The sequence below is a fragment of the Dendrobium catenatum genome, unplaced genomic scaffold (assembly GCF_001605985.2).
Source record: "Dendrobium catenatum unplaced genomic scaffold, ASM160598v2 fragScaff_scaffold_1089, whole genome shotgun sequence".
Lineage (NCBI taxonomy): Eukaryota > Viridiplantae > Streptophyta > Magnoliopsida > Asparagales > Orchidaceae > Dendrobium > Dendrobium catenatum.
In genome coordinates this window covers 982037-999574 of record NW_021319551.1, presented here as the reverse complement: position 1 = coordinate 999574, position 17538 = coordinate 982037, and the positions used below count along the sequence as shown (strand labels likewise).

The 17538-nt window shown below is 33.2% G+C and overlaps 1 protein-coding gene across 1 annotated transcript; it reads right to left on the bottom strand.

Annotated features, from left to right (window-relative positions):
- Nucleotides 1–297: 297 nt before the first annotated feature.
- Nucleotides 298–15959, bottom strand: LOC110098286 (alpha-(1,4)-fucosyltransferase). Its single transcript, XM_020825060.2, has 3 exons — nt 15321–15959; nt 1943–2116; nt 298–1257 (listed from the first exon to the last, which is right to left on the bottom strand). The coding sequence occupies exons 1-3, from the start codon at nt 15822–15824 to the stop codon at nt 694–696; spliced, it is 1242 nt and encodes a 413-aa protein (XP_020680719.1). The 5' UTR covers nt 15825–15959; the 3' UTR covers nt 298–693.
- Between the last annotated feature and the right edge of the window lie 1579 nt (nt 15960–17538).

Below are 17538 nucleotides of genomic sequence, written 5' to 3'. Positions count from 1 at the left end.
TTTTTGCTTTCTAAAACGAAGTTTTGATACAAAAATAAAAAATTTTGTACTAAAACTCTGTTTTAGAAAGCAGTAAAAAAGCCGTCCCAAACGAAGCCTTAATCTTATTCATGGCTGATTAAATATTTAGTTCAATGAAAATAATCTGAGCTCTTAGAGTTGTATAAAGATATTTCACATAATTGTTTGGTACATGAAAAAATTTTATCACTTCTCTCCTATTTAGAGAAGATGAAGGTTACAGGGATAAGCTTGCCATCATCACAGAATAGAATTGTACAAGCTTTCCAACAGTAATTGATAGTAGCTGGTAATGAAGGTTTAAATTTCAATAATGCTCAGCAATTGCTACAGGTTATGAGTTACATGTAGAGGAGATTGGCTATCTATATCCAACAGGGATATTTGTCAATGAATTGAACTGTGTAATCTTTTCCACCACTATTATGAGTACAGGGCTTTGAGCTCGCTCAAAGGTATAATAGATGCTACAATGAACAAAATATATTTTAAGAAAGCAATTACACAGAGTTTGCCTAAGGCTTTCGTTTGGGACGACTTTTTTGTTGCTTTGTAAAATAATTTTTTAGTACAAAAATTTTTTGAATTAGAATATTTTATAGTAGAAAATCGTTTTATGAAGCTGTAAGAAAACCGTCCCAAATGAAGCCTACGCGAATGCAATTCTCAAATCTATCTTCTTCGCTCCCTCGCTTCTTTGCGGCTAACAAACTCGCACAATCTGCAAGGCAATGTGTCCAGGCTTGCGGCACGAACCCTGCCATAATTGCCTAGAACACCGCACCTTCTCCAACCATGGAACTCAGCATATGCTACGGGATCATCAGCCACAGCCTTCACATACGAAGCCAATTCACTCATTGAGCTGAATTTTGATCCATCTATAATTGAGTTGGGTGGGACGAAATCCCACACATTAGGTGCACCAAAATAGATAGGAACTGCACCGGCGTCGAGGGCGTAGTACAGTTTCTCAGTCACATAGCTCTCTGTTACAGTGTTCTCAATGGCGAGAACAAACTTGTAGTGTGACATGGCACAGTGAAGGTGATCCCACCAGTGAAGAAGAGAGTTACCGTTGGAGCATTCAGGGTAGAAGGAAAGTACCATGTCCAAACCTCCAACGTTATTCAAGCACTTCCCAAAAGAGTGGTGTGGCACAAGGGAGAGGAATCTGCCGGCAAGTTGATTCCGCTTGGCGAGGCATCTTGAAGAAGACCAATATATAAGAGTATCCTATAAATGAAAAAGAACTGAGATTAAAAATAAATAAATAAATAAATACTCTTCATAGTTTACAACTCAAATTGGTGCAAAGGAAGGATAAAATTTAACGAAAGAATAAAAATGTAATCCATAGTTATAACAGAGAACTAGTACAGTAGAAGTTTTAGCCTATTTTTGTACCTAACGCTCTTAAAAAGGGCATAATTGTGGACCTTTCAGCAAAATCCAATGATGCATTTTTCAGTTCCGTTGCAAAAGAGAAATGCAAGAAGCAAAAATTCTCAAGACAGTCATGTAAAACCTGTCAGATAACTTAAGCTTCATTTGGGACGGTTTTTCTCCTGCTTTCCAAAATAAGCTTTTCTAGTACAAAAATTTCTTGAATTTATATTTTTTGTACTAAAAAATCATTTTAGAAAGCAATATGAAAGTTGTCCCAAACGAAGCCTTAGATGCAATATCATTATGCTTTCATAACAAACTTGAATATACCACATAAAAAATAAAAATAAAAATAAAAATAAAACTTGAATATACCACATATCATATGAAAGGATACATATCATTGAAGAGAACAAAAGCTGGATTTTTTTTTTTTTTTTGAAATTAAAAGCTGGAATTATTTAGTTCTTCCATGTTTACAAGATCAAAAAGTAGAGAATGCAACGCAGGTCTAAAGCAAAAGTATACTTACATTTAGTTTGTGGGAAGAAATATAGTAGTTCCGGTTGTTGTGGAACAATGAGCCTGCATATGTAGATTGCACATCATCATTGGCATGATACCCAATAAAAATATCTTCAAATCCTGAAGGTTTTCTGCTAGCCTCAAGATCCATGTAGACACGCAGAGGATCTCCCTTTCGTCTCTGCCAGATATGAGTAGCATAAATTAGTAATGATCAAAGTACTCGACACTAAGGAAAATGAATTTTTGAGGTTCCAAAAGGCTAGAGCAATATGAGTGCATTATTGAAATATTCCTAATCTGCATTCTTAAACCAAGAGTTAACATAAAGCTCATGGTTTCAGAACACAACTGTTAACATTAACAACAAAATATTACCACAACTAAAGAAAAAATTGCTGTATGAGCATAAAAATTGCATAAAGAATAGCAGGACACTCAACCAATAACATACCCTATCTTGATGAATTAATTCATCTCAGAAATAAATGACCTCCATAAAGTTCCGTTAACTAGAAAAATAAATTTTCCTATTAGTGATCAAGCCTTTCACAAGTAGCCCCAAAACCCATAGAAAAATGGAGTACAATTGAGCAAGAATTAGTGTTGATTGATGGTAAAGGTATTAATGCTTTGTACTATGCTTTGAAACATGATTACAAGAAAATTTACACTCTGAGGGCAGGTAAAGAGATAAATATACAAAGGAACAAATTAGATGCGGGCAACAATAATTAATATTTTAATGCAGGAAAACGAGCTATTACGGATGAAGCCCTACAAAACGATCATTGAGATGTTCGATTAATTCATGAAGATTGTCAATCGTCACCACGCCTTAGACAAATAGCATATGGATCATCAACAAATAAACAAAATCTTGTGATCACTGATGTAAGAATGGGATGCAAAGGTAACTACAACATCCAAGGCCACAGAGTTAAATCCAAATATTATTTGATCATTTGCATAACTCTTTAGTAGCGCACGAATAAAAGGTACGTTCCAGAAAAGATGAAGAGGAAACTATGATGAAGAAGACAAATAATGTGGCACTAAAATGCTGTAAGTTAGAAGATATTGATTTATCGCTTTCCAAAAGTGACAAAGATAAAATGGCTTTATAAATTCATTGATTTGGAAAGATGCTCAAGAAAAACTTCTGCATAAATAAAGATAAGGAAGGTAATCAACTATCTCAGGATAAACAAAAATTTGACAATTCAGGTGAGAAGAAAAAAGACCCAAAATGCTATAAGTACAAAAATCCATGCCACTTCAAGTTTAAGTGCCCTCTATAAAAAGAAGAGAATAGTGTGCATGAACAAGAAAGCAAGAAGGTTCTAAAAGTAACCTGGATAGATTCAGACAGAGAAAGAACTAATTACAACAACCTCAGATCAAGAGAAGACAAATATCTGTTTGATGGCTATTAATGAATCCATCGAAGAGGTAAACGATGCTGAATTATGATGAATTGCATGATACCTTATTTTATTAAATGAAATTTTGATTAGTTCGAAAAAAAAAAACAAGCATTGTGCATTAAAGAAATAGCATGCTAGTTTATAGATTTACATTACATTGAGCTTTAGGATGAATATCCTAATATGATAAATTGTCTAAAGAAATCTTATTATGAAAGCCAATGTTTATTATTTACATGGCACGACTCCTAAGAAACCTTAGCATAAGCGCATAAGATTCTTCACCTAGCATTACCAAAAGTTCACAACATACCTTGCAGCATAGTATACGCACACAAACACATGTTAGGTGCGCTACTTCTAATAGCAAAATTATAGGAGTAGGCGGACAAGTAGAACATCACAACATGTTTGGATACCTAAGATCATTTGTGCACAGGTTTTGTATTCACCTCCTACACAGTTTGTTCGCCGCTCCCATTTCATAAGTGGACCCAAAGAGATTTGGTTCCCAAACTAAAGGATTGACTTCTCGTGTTGGTATGCCTTCACTTTAGGACCAGTGAGGACAGATGATACTTGAATAATTGATGCTTGGGGTACATGACAGCAAACATACAAAATTTGCTTCATTGCAGCCACGAATTGACAGTGATATGTCATTATGAGACAATGTGAAAAGAAAATTATTAGAGTTTGTACTATCGACTATGGCTCCGCCATTTTACTAATTGATGGTTTAAAGTATAATCTAACTAGCATCAACTAGCTTCCATTAGTGTGTTGATTCTTACTTTTAAGAATAAAGGTGATGCACAAGATTGTGCAAATTATAGAGGAATTAAGTTAATGTGTCATACTTTAAAGCTATGGGTGGAGCATAGGTTACAACATAATACTAATGCTTTTTCAAAATCAATTTACATTCATGTTGGATAGGTCTACTATGGAATCTATAAATTTATTGAGAGGTTTGATGAAGAAGTACAGAGAGAATAAGAAGGATTTACATATGAAATTTCTTGATTTAGAGAAAGCATATGATAAAGTTTCAAGAGAAGTGTTATGGAGAGTTCTAGAAAAGAAAATGATTAATAATTCTTATATTCAAGTCATTAAGGATATGTATGCAGGAGCTGTTACTTGTGTTCAAACACAAGGTGGTTGGACCAAGTATTTTCTTATTTTAGTTGGATTACATCAAGGATCAACCTTAAGACCATATCTTTTTACTTTAATCATGGATGTTCTCATTAAACATTTGCAAGAGGTTGTACCCTGGTGTATGCTTTTTGCTGAGGATATTCTTCTTGTTGATAAGACTAGAGAGGGAGCTAAAGGTAAACTTGAATTATGGAGGTCAACCTTAAAGTCTAAAGGCTTTCATCTGAGTAAAGATCTAAAACTGAATATATGGAGTGTAATTTAAGTAATAATAGATCTTGGGGGTATTGCGACTTTGGACGATCAAGTCATGAATAAGAGTATACGTTTTAGATATTTTGGGTCTATTGTTCAGAGTGATTGTGAAATAAATGATGATATTATTAGTAGAATTCAAGTTGGATGGGTGAAGCGGGGGAATGCATCAAGCTTGTTGTGTAATAGAAAAGTCCTCCTAAAACTTAAGGAAAAATTCTATAAGATGGCGATGAGACCTACAATGCTTTATGGTGCAGAATGTTGGCAATTAAAAGAGAAGCATAATATTAAGTGTTGCATAAATGAGGATGACTGACTTTACTCTTAGAGATAGGATATGAAAGGAGCATATATGTGAAAAGGTTGGAGTAGCTCCAGTGGAAGATAAGATTAGAGAGAGTTGTCTTAGATGATTTGGTCACATAAAACAACGGCCTTCCGATAACCCGGTTAGGAAAGTAGATATATTATATTTGACTTATGTTAAGAAAAGTAGAGGTAGACCTAAAAAGATTTGGTTAGAAAATATTAGAAACGACCTTTTCTTATTAGATTTAAATGAGAATTTGACTCTTAACGAGACACAATGAAGAAAAAGGATTCATGTAGCCAACCCAACATAGTGGGATAAAGGCTTGATGTTGTACACTATTTAATTGAACTAAGGAGACGTATTTTCTTATTTGCTAACAATCTAAAATGATTGAAAGCATATTATGATGACTCATGGCTATGGCATAAAGTTTTGTCACACCAATATGCTTACATTAACCAAATTGTCGAGGCATAACTTGGCAGTTGGATAGCCAAGACTAGAATATTTTAAGTATTGTGTGCTATGTTGCACCGATACGGATACGGCGACACAGATACGACACGATACAGATACGGGACACGCCAATTCTTAAAAATACAGGATACGGGTACGGCGCGGACACGACATTATAATTTATAAATCATACATAAAAATTAAGAAAACAATCAAAGCATAATATTTGAAATTACAAAAAAAATGACAACAACATCATTTGTAGCCTTGTAGCTTATAATATCAAAATATAAGTAAGCATTAAATGTCTAGTACAACAACAAAAGCATAAACATAAATTATCTAGCACATGAAGTTTCAACTATTCAATATCATATCATCAAGAGACACAAATCCATCTCGGAAATGAGAGAATCTTGCTCGCAACCGCGGAAGTAAATACGAGTCTTTTTTCCGATTTCTTTTTGTTTTTCAACGGAATACGCGTGTCCTTTTGAAATTAAATAGTATTTTAATTGGATACGGCTTTGGCGTATCCGACACGTATCGGTGGAGTATAGGAGGTGTATCCGTGTATCGGTGTATCAGATACAGCACGCCTTCATAAATAGGTGTATCGGTGCAACATAGATTGTGTGCTACTTGTCATTCAAACCTAAGAAACAAATGTTCACTTCTATGCAATTAAAGCTTCTCTACATTGATCTATTTGGACCAATTGTCCAAACTAGTCTAGGAAAAACAAAGTATGAATATGTGATTATGGAATGATTACTTAGTTTTATTTTTGGCAAGTAAAAGTGATGGTGTACTAGAATTCATGAAGCTTGCAAAATGAATGCAGAATGAGCAAGGATTATCATTGCATGCATTAGATGTGATCACCAGTGAGAATTTATGAATGAAAGATTTGAATCTTTTTTGTGATGAGCTTTGAATTAGGCGTTATTTTTCAAGATATAGAACCCCACAACATAAAGGAGTTTTAAAATGAAAAAAAAAAAGAACATTATTAGATATATATAGCCAGAATCATGTTGAGTGAATTTCTTCTATAAAAATATTTTTGAGTTAAAGACGTAAATATTGCTTGTTATATAATTAATAGAATGACTATAAGATTCACCATTAAGAACACTCCGTATGAAATCTTGAGAGGGGAGAAACTAAATGTATCTCATTTTCAAGTCTTTGGTTACAAATGTTTCATAAGAATAGATATTATAATCTGAATAAATTAGACACAGCATATGATAAAGAAACGTTCTTGGGTTATTCAAATCGTGGCAAGGCATTAGAGGTGTTCATAAGAGAATATTAACAATATAACAATTTATTCATGTGACATTTGATGAGCAGACCAAGGGGCTACCTAAAATTATAGATCAAGATGATAAGGAAATTAATAGCTTAGTGAACTTAAACTTAAATGAATCAGAAGGTACCAAGGATATTCCTCTTGCTCCGGAGCTGCATAAGGAGTGAAGGTATGCTTCTCGTCATCATAAGGAGTTCATCATAGGTGAAAAAGTTTAGGGTGTAAGGAATAGAAGTGCACTTTATAAAATAAATTGACCACGTAGCATTCTTATCTCAGATAGAACCTAACAAAATTGATGAAGCCTTATAGGCTAAATGCTAGTTGAATGCAATGCATGATGAGTTATGTCAATTTATAAGAAATAAGAAAAGGATTGAATTAGTCCCTTAACTCTTTTTGAATGACCAAAATAATCTCCGACTATTAAAAAGTACCAATTTGATCTACTAAGTCTTTAAATAGAAACCAAATTAGTACTTTAGTGGGATCATTTAGTTTTTTATTTAAAAGTCAAAGAACTAAAATAAGACTTTTATATAGTTGGGGACTATTTTAGTTCTCGTAAAGAGTCTGGGGATAATTTTGATCCTTATATCTACAAGAAATGATATATGAAAATTAATACTTAAACCAAAGGATCAACGTGTGATTGGAATAAAATGAATATTAAAAAATAAGGCAGATAATTTATGTATTATAACCAGGAATAAGGCTAGACTAATTGTGTACTGTTACAGTCGGATTGAAGATTTAGACATGAAGGACTCATATGCACCAATAGCTAAATTAGAGGCTTTTAAATTATGCTTTCAATTTGCATGTTACAAGGGACTTGAGCAACATTAGATGAATGTCAAAATTACATTCTTAAATGGTATACTAGAAAAATATGTATTTCAAACAACAGCTGAATTTTATTGATTATATTCATTCTAACTATGCATAAAAATTTTTAAGGAAAAGATATTACATGAGCTAAAGTAAGCCCCTAATACTTGATATGAAAAATTAAGTACATTTTTTATTAGTATTGGATTTAGTAAATGTAAGATAGACGCCACATTATCTATCAATAAAGTAAGAGAGGGTGACATTATAACTCAGATTTATCTAGATGACATGCTAGGAAGAGCCAGGAATGATTTGCTATGTCATGAATTTGCTTATACTGATAGAGAGCTTGAGATGAACTTAATGAGATAATTCACATTATTTCTTGGTTGACAGGTAAAGCAAAAGGATGAAGGAATATTTATTTCCTAGACAAAGTGTATACAAGGCTTGATTGTTAAATCCAGTATGAAAGGATTCGAGCCAACAGAAACACACATGATCCCCTCAACAAAATTAGATAGAAATAAAAAAGGAAAATCAATTAATTCTAAATAATATAGAGATATGATAGGATCATTATTGTATTTGACAGCTAGTAGACTAGACATTGTGTTTGCAATAGGGTTGTGATCTACACTAAAAATCTATCCTAGGGAATCACATTCTATTGTTATAAAAAGGATTTTTAGATATTTGATTGGTACACCAATCCTATGATTGTCGTATCATAAGAACAGGTTTTCAGTTGAGCTTACAGGATTTTCCCAAACGGCCATACTTACTACACAAGATGCAAAGTTCATTGGAAAAATACTTCACGCATATGTCAGTTCTTAAACTCCCTTTAGTATTATGGTCTAATAAGAAATAAAGTTAAATTTCCTTGTCCACCACAGAGGTAGAGCATGCAGCTGCAGGTAACTATGTCATGAAATTATTATGGATTAGACAATAGTTGGAGGATTACAAAATTAGACAAGATCATATTCTAGCTAAATGTGATAATACTAAATAACTTAAAAAAAGTGCCATAGAACACTTAAGAACAAACATAAAGAGATTTGTAATCACTTTATTCGGGAACATGTTGTCAAAAATTGATGGATTTTTAGAATTCATTAGCACAGATCATCAGCTTGCAGATTTATTCATAAAACCCCTAGTTGAAGATCGGTTTAACACACTCAAACAAACATTAGGGATGTTAAACCCTTCATTGCAGACTGATACGCCCTAGGGTTCCCAAGTTTGGGTTTGCCCTAATGCTCCTTCAAAGAAAAGATTTCTCCACCAAATCCAAGAAAAATAAACACAAGAGGGATGAGAGGAAGAACAAGAACCTTTGCATTAGAAATCCAAAAGAAACAAGATACAATTTTTCCACTTCGAGAAGGACAAGGTCTCCCACTACAAACCCTAGAAAACTTAGAGAAAGGAACTAAGCGGCGGCGGTCCGCATCACAGACATTTTTGGATAGCTTAATTAATGCCCTGCAAGCTTACTTTAGATCATATTTCCATTTGACATCTCAAACCATCACTATTTTTTTTCTTTTTTGTGATGAGATAATGGATTTCGACCCTAAATTATAATGTGACAAAGGAGGGAAATATGTAAGTTGAAAATATGGCAAAAACAATAACAACAACATAAGCCTTTATCCCACCATGTGTGGTTGGCTACATCAATCTTTTTTTCTCCATTGTGTCATACTAAGAGTTAAATTTTCATTTAAATTTAATAAAAAAAAGATCATTTCTAATATTTTCTAGCCAAGTATTTTTAGGTCTACCTCTACCTTTCTTAATATAGGTCAAATCCAACACATCTACTCTCCTGACCGAGGCATCGGAAGGCCGAAGTTTTATTTGTCTAAACCATCTAAGGTGCTCTCGCTAATATTATCAACCATTGGAGCTACTACAACTTTTTCAAATATATGCTCGTTTCTCATTATGTCTCTGAAAGTGAAACCACTCATCCACTTGAGCATCCTCATCTCTACAACACTTAACTTAATTTTATGCTTCTCTTTTAAGGTCCAACATTTTGCGACATAAAACATTGCAAGTCTCACCATCATCTTATAGAATTTTTCCTTAAGTTTGAGGGGTGCATCTTTATCATACAACAGGCCTGATGCATTCCTCCACTTCAACCATCCAACTTGAATTCTACTAATAATATCCACGTCTATTTTACCATCACTTTGAACAATAGGTCCAATATATCTAAAACGTGTACTCTTATTAATGGCTTGATCGCCCAAAGTTACAATCCTCCCACTAAATCTATTACTACTAAAATTCAACTCAATGTATTTGGTTTTAGATCTACTCAAACAAAAACCTTTAGAACAGGCCTGATGAATTCAAGTTTTCTTTCAACTCCCACTCTAGTCTTATCAACAAGAAAAATATAATATGCAAAAAACATACACCAGGGCACATTCTCTTGTAATTGTCTCGTAAGAAAATCCATGACTAAAGCAAAAAAATATGGGCTTAAAGCTGATATTTGATGTAATCCAACTGAAATAGGAAAATACGTATTCAAACCACCATGTATTTGAACACAAATAACAACTACTACATACATGTCCTTAATGACTTAAATATAAACATTATTAACTCCTTTCTTTATTTAGAACACTCCAGAGCACTTCACTTGGAACTTTACATATGCTTTCTCTAAATCAATAAATATCATATGTAGATCCTCTTTATTCTCTCTATACAACTCCATTAAACCTCGCAATAAATGTATAGCTTTCATAGTAGACCTACCCGGTATGAATCTAAATTGATTTTGAGAAACATTAATATCACATCAAAACCTATGCTAAAGACTCTCCCATAGTTTTAATGTATGACACATTAATTTAATTCATCTATAATTTGCATGCTCTTAGCATCACATTTATTCTTAAAAATAGGAATCAACACACTCCTCCACTCATCTGACACCTTTTTAGTCCTCAAAATATTATTTCTCTCAGATTAATGAATTATGCATGTCTATCTTGTTGAACTACCCTTGCATATTTTGATTTCTATATCACTAAGCACAAAATTTTGTTATCTTATTCTTATATCAAATTTACTTTACACATACTTTTAGGGTAAATATTTTTCAATATATTATAAAATTCATAATCATATTTATCATCATCGAAATGAGGAAGATTGTTAATTTCATGAGCTTTGATCCAAGTTAGATTTTGATGATAACAAAAAAAATTAAGATATTGGTCATATTATTTCATTTGAATTGTGCAAATAAACTAGTTCTACTACCAGGACAGAGTTAAGATATGAAGATTGAAGTTTAGAATTGGAATAAATTTTATTTATTCAGAAGTAAAAGCCATAAGAACAAAATATCAAAGATAGATGGGAAGTTAAATAATAGTTAAAATTACACAAAATGAAAATTCCTTCTAACATATAAAAAGTAAATTGTTTTTAAGCAAGTTATTTTTAAACTACTACATTAAATGTTTAGAGAAGTAAATTTAATTAATTTTTCCAAGATAGGTGAAAAGTATTTTTAAATTTAAAAAGATATAAAAATTAACTATGTTTATGGACATTCATACAAGTTTATGGGTCTCCGCAAATAAATAACAGCTCGCCACAAAATCTCAAGCTTGCTTTGTTAAAACCAAGGACTTTTGATTTAAAACCTTAACCATTACCGACCCTCTGCAAAGGTTTTCAGGTCTCCATTGGCCAATAATGAATCACTGCAAATCAATGCACCCACTCTGCTATGACCTGATAATTCGGCCAAAAAACCTTAGCCATATCAAACCTCTGCAAAGGTTATGGGTCTCCACAAACCCCTTTATAGGCCTTCGTAAATGATAAAAAAAAAAATTATAAAAATTGTAAGCTAAACATATACAACCCAATAGGAGAATTAAAAGCTAACATAAATCACTTTCTTTGGCTGATTGAAATTGGGATTTAAGCATTATTCCAAAATAATAATATATTGGACACCCTAGTTTGTATTAGAAAAGTGCTAGTGCAAGCTTTCCCAAACCCTAGCTACCAAAGCTTCTACACATTGCTAAATAAATTCAGCAAAAACCTGATGTTCTTATATCCATATGTGAGAGACAAGGTTAAAAAGAAATTACAAGCTCGCAAGATCATTCAAAGCTGTCTTTAGCAATTGGTTCATCATGCTTGGATTCTTCACGCATTCGTAGATTCGTATTTAAGATCATTCATAATTGTATTTTGTTTTGTTGTGCTGATTTTTCTTTGTTTTGCTAACTTTTTATGCAAAAAACTTAGAGGCCGTACCCTTGCCCATGACTAAGGAGAAGTCCCTTAATTTGTTTCTTTTTCTCTAATTGGTTTTTTTTTTTTATTGGCTCATTTATTTTATTTAACTTCTCAAATAGCTAGATCTAAATATTTTTTTAAATAAATATTTTAACCAAAAAAACTTCTTTATTTGATTTGAAAGAATTGAAAATTTTGTTTGAGACCCAATTCAACTGCCTCCCCACCCCCCACCCCAAACCGTCTGGATGCTTGTTCAAACTTTTAGTATAAGGAGACATTTCAATATTTTGAAACACTATGTTGATTTACAGATAAGAAGCTGGCTATAGTATGACATTGCATATGGATTGATGCATGAACATGAAGTCGCTAAAACTTGATTTAAGAAAATGAAGAAAGGAAAGCAAAAGGGAAAGGAAAGAGTGTAAAATACAAGGCCATATAAGAGTATAAATAAAATATAAGATGATAAAAAGGAGGTCCAAAGAGTTTTAATTTTTTGGGGCTGCACTAAAAGCTTTTAGTTAAAATGTTGCAATACCACAGAAAGATGACTTGCAATTATCTGATTAACTACCTATCAATAAAAAAGTGTTTATCTTTAGCAAGCTATCTATGATAGAAACTTACCAGACAACATTTTTTTTTGGGAGATATTCACATATCTTAAACTTGATTGGCATATATTCTAAAACTTAAGGCAAATTTGTTTTGAAGTAAGTGTTTGGAAGTGATTTCAATGGAGTGATGTCTACTTGCTTTGCATAAACGTGCTTCTTGGAAACACGATTCCTAGTTTAGGTTGTTGTGAGTTCCAAATAACTCAAACCGCTTACTTATCATAAGAAAAAACTAATAATTGCATATCCTAATTATTCAAGCTAAATAAATATCATATCTAGCAATTTGGAGATGAATTTCTAAGATTAATTAATTTACGAATAATGAGAATAGTGTACCATCTTACTACTCCATTAGTTCAATTAACTATCAATCTATTATCTAATAATTCTAAGCCTAATTATATTAATTTGTTATCCCACTCATTAATTAAAGAATGACAAGCTTAATTAATAAAAATGTTTTAACATCATACATGTTTATTGAAAAATACTTAATTAGAATAGTTAATGTTTCATTAATATATAGCAATTGTTTAAAATTATGCAATAAGAGATGCGCCTTAAGAAAAACCTCAGTGCAAGGTGTATGACTCACTAGGACCTAATGACGTGTAAACTTCAGTGTGGTTGAGGAGTACCTCTAAGCAATTTGTAAGAGGCACGAGCCTCAAAAACTAGGGTTAGGTAATATAAATTTTTTAATTTATAAATTTAATATAAAAATATATATTATTTTGCTATTTCTCTACACATAATAAAACCTAGAACCACATGCACCTCCTCTACTCATAATCGTACATCGCATTCTCATCTGATTCGCACACCACCGTTGATGGAAGAGGAAGATGGTTAAGATCAAAGTTAAGGAAAAAAATTGGGAGGATGTTGACAAAACTGAGGATGATGGAAGAGAAAGCGATTCACTATGATGTGATTCTCATGAAGACTTGCTAAGTAATGAAGAGTGGGGGAGGCATTTGTATTCAAAAATCATAATCTTAATGACTAAGACTACTTGTTTATTTTGAATTTAAAGTGGCAAAAAATTATTTCTTATAATCTTACTTTGACTCATAATGATTTTAGTAAATTTTACTTTAATATTAGTATGTTCATTCTTTTTTTTAATTAATTAATAATTTAATTAGAGGCTTACGTCTCACTTCACGAAAAGAAAATGTCTCAATCCTCAAATGCATAATTTCCAACCTTATACATAATTAATTAGAATAATTTATTATTCTAACAATTAATCCGTCAATAAGTAGCCTATTACCCATTGACCGTCCAAATTAATATATTCATTTAAACTACAATTACTTGGGATACTGCATAATCCTAACTATTCTTTAAATTTGTCTATTCCTAGCAACCTTAGCTCATTAGATTATATAATACTCAATTGATTATTTAGCCTAACTAATAGAAGGATTCTTGACATATTAGCCTAAATAATTTTACTTAAATCAATCTATGGCACTAGAACGATATATTGTCAAAATCATTCTACCAATCTCTAATTTGCATAAATAATCCCAACACGACTAGTGCTAAATTATGTTGTGCTATTGCATTATTATTATCATGTTCAAAAGTAAAATTGAAGGTGACTTCCAAGCCCTCACAATTGCAACTCTCTCAATTCACAACTTAGAGATGTTGATTTCCATAAACAAAAACCCACTTCCAAAAACTTTATATCAAACAAACACTTGACATTTACAATAAGCAGGTCTTCATGGTGGTAACATCTCTAATACATTTGTCTCAGTTAGGAGAAGTTTTACATTAAGTTTCATGACCAAACATTTCGTATTGCATGATCTATTTAGAACATAAAATTCTTCTGCTGAACATTAACATGCAATTTTTATTGCAGACTAAGAATATTATGATATGGATTAAAGTTAACTAAAATTCTTAGGAGTTCTTAAAAGATAACAGACACTGCACCAAATTGTGGCTTTTAAAATAATTAAGATAGGTCCATCGTCTCTCTATAATGAAAAGGTGTCTAACAGCTTATCTTTGGCTGCCCCATAAGTTTTAAATACATCCTAAAAGAGCATAATTAACCGCTTTTTTCTGATAATCCGTGTTTATATGTACCCAATCTGTCGGATATTAACCCTTAAAACGAAATGAGTGCCAAAGCACCTCAAAAATAAGCATTCATCTCTCAATACTTATTCCCACGAAATAAGCCATAAGAATCAGCAATAATAACCATTAGAATAAATCTAGAGGCTCAGAGCAAATAATGCACGAATCTCAAATTGCCCATTCTATCATTCGCAATTCCAAATCGCTATTATAATCTGATCTTGGCAAACCATCCCAGCTATTTTAACAAAGTATGCTAGAATATATAAAATTTCACTTTGGCAAAAATTGTTAGAGAAGACAATAAAGCATATCATCCATCTACATTCCCGTGAAAATTAACATCTTCCCAATATTGAGTGGACTTCAGATGAACTAGACAGTTGCTACTCAAATCAACAGACAAAGCACTCCCAAGTTCTTACTGCTATATTGGACTACAATTTTCCACAAGGAAAAAACAGCTGAAAAACCAAATTCAGTTTCCTGTTCCAACATTTTGACCAAATCAAATCATCACGTAATACATATAAGCATTCCACAAAAAGTTTATCAATTAATTTAAAAAAAAAAAAAACTAATCTTACCCTTGCAGGAGGCATGACATTCTCAAAAAGCAATGCATCAGGCTTATCCGCCATCACAGGAGATTTCGTCCAGAGACAACTCAGCCCGCATCGACAGGAATAGAGATTATCCAAGTTATCAGGGATCCAAGTCCAACCCTTTACCAGTACACTAACATGCGCCGGGCCCAGCCCCTCGCAATCCACACTTCCGCTGTAATCCTGCACCGCTGAGGCGTTCGGCGCCCCTCCATTGCGCTCCCTGAACCGTTCGCATCCGATCTCCTCGTCCCACCTCGCAAAAGCAGCCTTTAAGTCGGAGAATGCCTCTTTAGGCCTCGAATTAAGAGAGGGAGACAAGGAGGATGGAGAGGAGGGGGTCGACAATATCGAAGAGGATGAAGGGATCTCTGTTGGAAGGGGAGAAGAGAGAGATGGGAATTCGAGGAATCGGGATAAAAGGAGTAGTGCGACGGCGAAGGCGATCATTGGTGCAAGGAAGTTGACGGGCTTTGATGGAATCATCGGCAGAGTAGTAAGGGGAAAGAGAGATGAGAGAGTTCACATTTTCTAGCGGGATTTCGCCGACGCAGAAAGAGGTGCTCGTATCAGGCGAAGCGAAACGTAGTTGCGGGCAACAGAGTCAAGCCGCCGCTGATATTATTATTATTATTATTTCGAAAAATTGAGTTTAAAACACATACTTATTAAGGGATTTATAAAAGTAGTATCTAACATATTATGACTTGTATATTTAATCCTTAAATTTTAATATTTATATCATCTAACACTTGTTTAATAGATCTCAAACACAATTTAAATCATCGGCTCTTGTATGGAGTAATTATTATGTCAGGTTACCGAATGCATTCAGAAACCAATAATAAAACGCCACGTCACTAAAGTGCTCGGTATCGTGCTCGGTATAGTGCGCTCGGTACACTCGGTATGCTCGGTATTGCTCGGTATTTTCACCGGATGTAATGATTTTTCCCTTGTATGTGAGTTTGCTCGATACACCACATGAATCTATATATAAAGTCAAATATCTCAAAATCCAGTGATGAGAATAATTTAATTTTAATTCTAATAAATGTATATGAAAATACCTTTCAAATGATTCCAAAAACATAAAATTTGGTGAAAATATATTTTCTATACATTTTTGAACTTTTGGCTATTTAAAATGAATTTCAAAATAATTTTTAATATTTAGAACATTAGTGTAATCACATGATTGTGCCGCCACCGCCTTCATTTGATGAGTGTCGAGACACGCATCACGCATCTGTGCTGCCACTTAAACATGTGGCAGATATTTCGGGTCATCAGATTAATGGTGAGATGATGGACGGCTAAATTTTGCCACGTGTCCCCATCGAGATCAAAATGGTGCATGTTCATGCCCCACGGTCGTCTGCATTTTTGTTTACTAGTGATGTGGCCGAATCTAGGTCGTCCGATCACGCCTTCTATGCGATCAGATAGCTCTGATAGAACTAGAGGATTTTAGTTCATAATGGACTAAAATTTCAAATTGACATAACTTCAAAAATACTGAATCAAATCAAGTGAAATTTGAAACATATGTTAATGATAATCAGATCTTTCAATACTTGGAGTTTGGAGGCTCCATGCATGATAGATTTCCTATAATGTCAAATTGATATTTAAACTAAAAGTTAAGATATTTTACAATCCAATGGGTAGATTTTTTATTTCTTAGGCTTGTTGGAAATTTGGAGAGTCCTCTATAATTTTGCTGAGAACCTTAAAATTTTTTATGGTTGGATTGAAAAATGTTAAAGAAAAGTTAGTTTCTCTCACTATCTCTCTCTCTTCACTAAAATAGGATTTTGGAGCTTGGAAATGGTAGGGGAAAGCTTGGGAAGGCTTGGGAGAGGGTTGGAGAAGATAATAGAGAGTCTTGGAGGGCTAGAGGTTGGTGAGGCTGAGGTTTTTAGAAATGGGAATGCATGATAGGCTTTGGGAAGGGATGTGAATACTTATCCCTTATCCCTTTGAGTTGGGTGGCTATGATTGATTGGGGGGACTTAGATTGATGCCAAGTGTCTTCTGAAGCAATTTGAAGTCATAGAGAGGATAGGTAGTGAGTGGAATGTCTTATATAATATAGTTTAACCATTTAAAACCTTCATAAAGACTTTTGCTAACTGGGTTAACCAGTCAACATGATTACTGATGTAGAGGTCTTGAGCTAGTTGGATGAATTATATAA

Coding starts and splice junctions, on each gene's coding strand:
- LOC110098286 (XM_020825060.2), bottom strand. CDS start 15,824: ATGATTCCATCAAAGCCCGTCAACTTCCTTGCACCAATGATCGCCTTC. Junction 2,117..15,320: donor ATGTCATGCCTCCTGCAAGG/GTAAGATTAGTT, acceptor CATATCTGGCAG/AGACGAAAGGGAGATCCTCT. Junction 1,258..1,942: donor TTTCTTCCCACAAACTAAAT/GTAAGTATACTT, acceptor TTTCATTTATAG/GATACTCTTATATATTGGTC.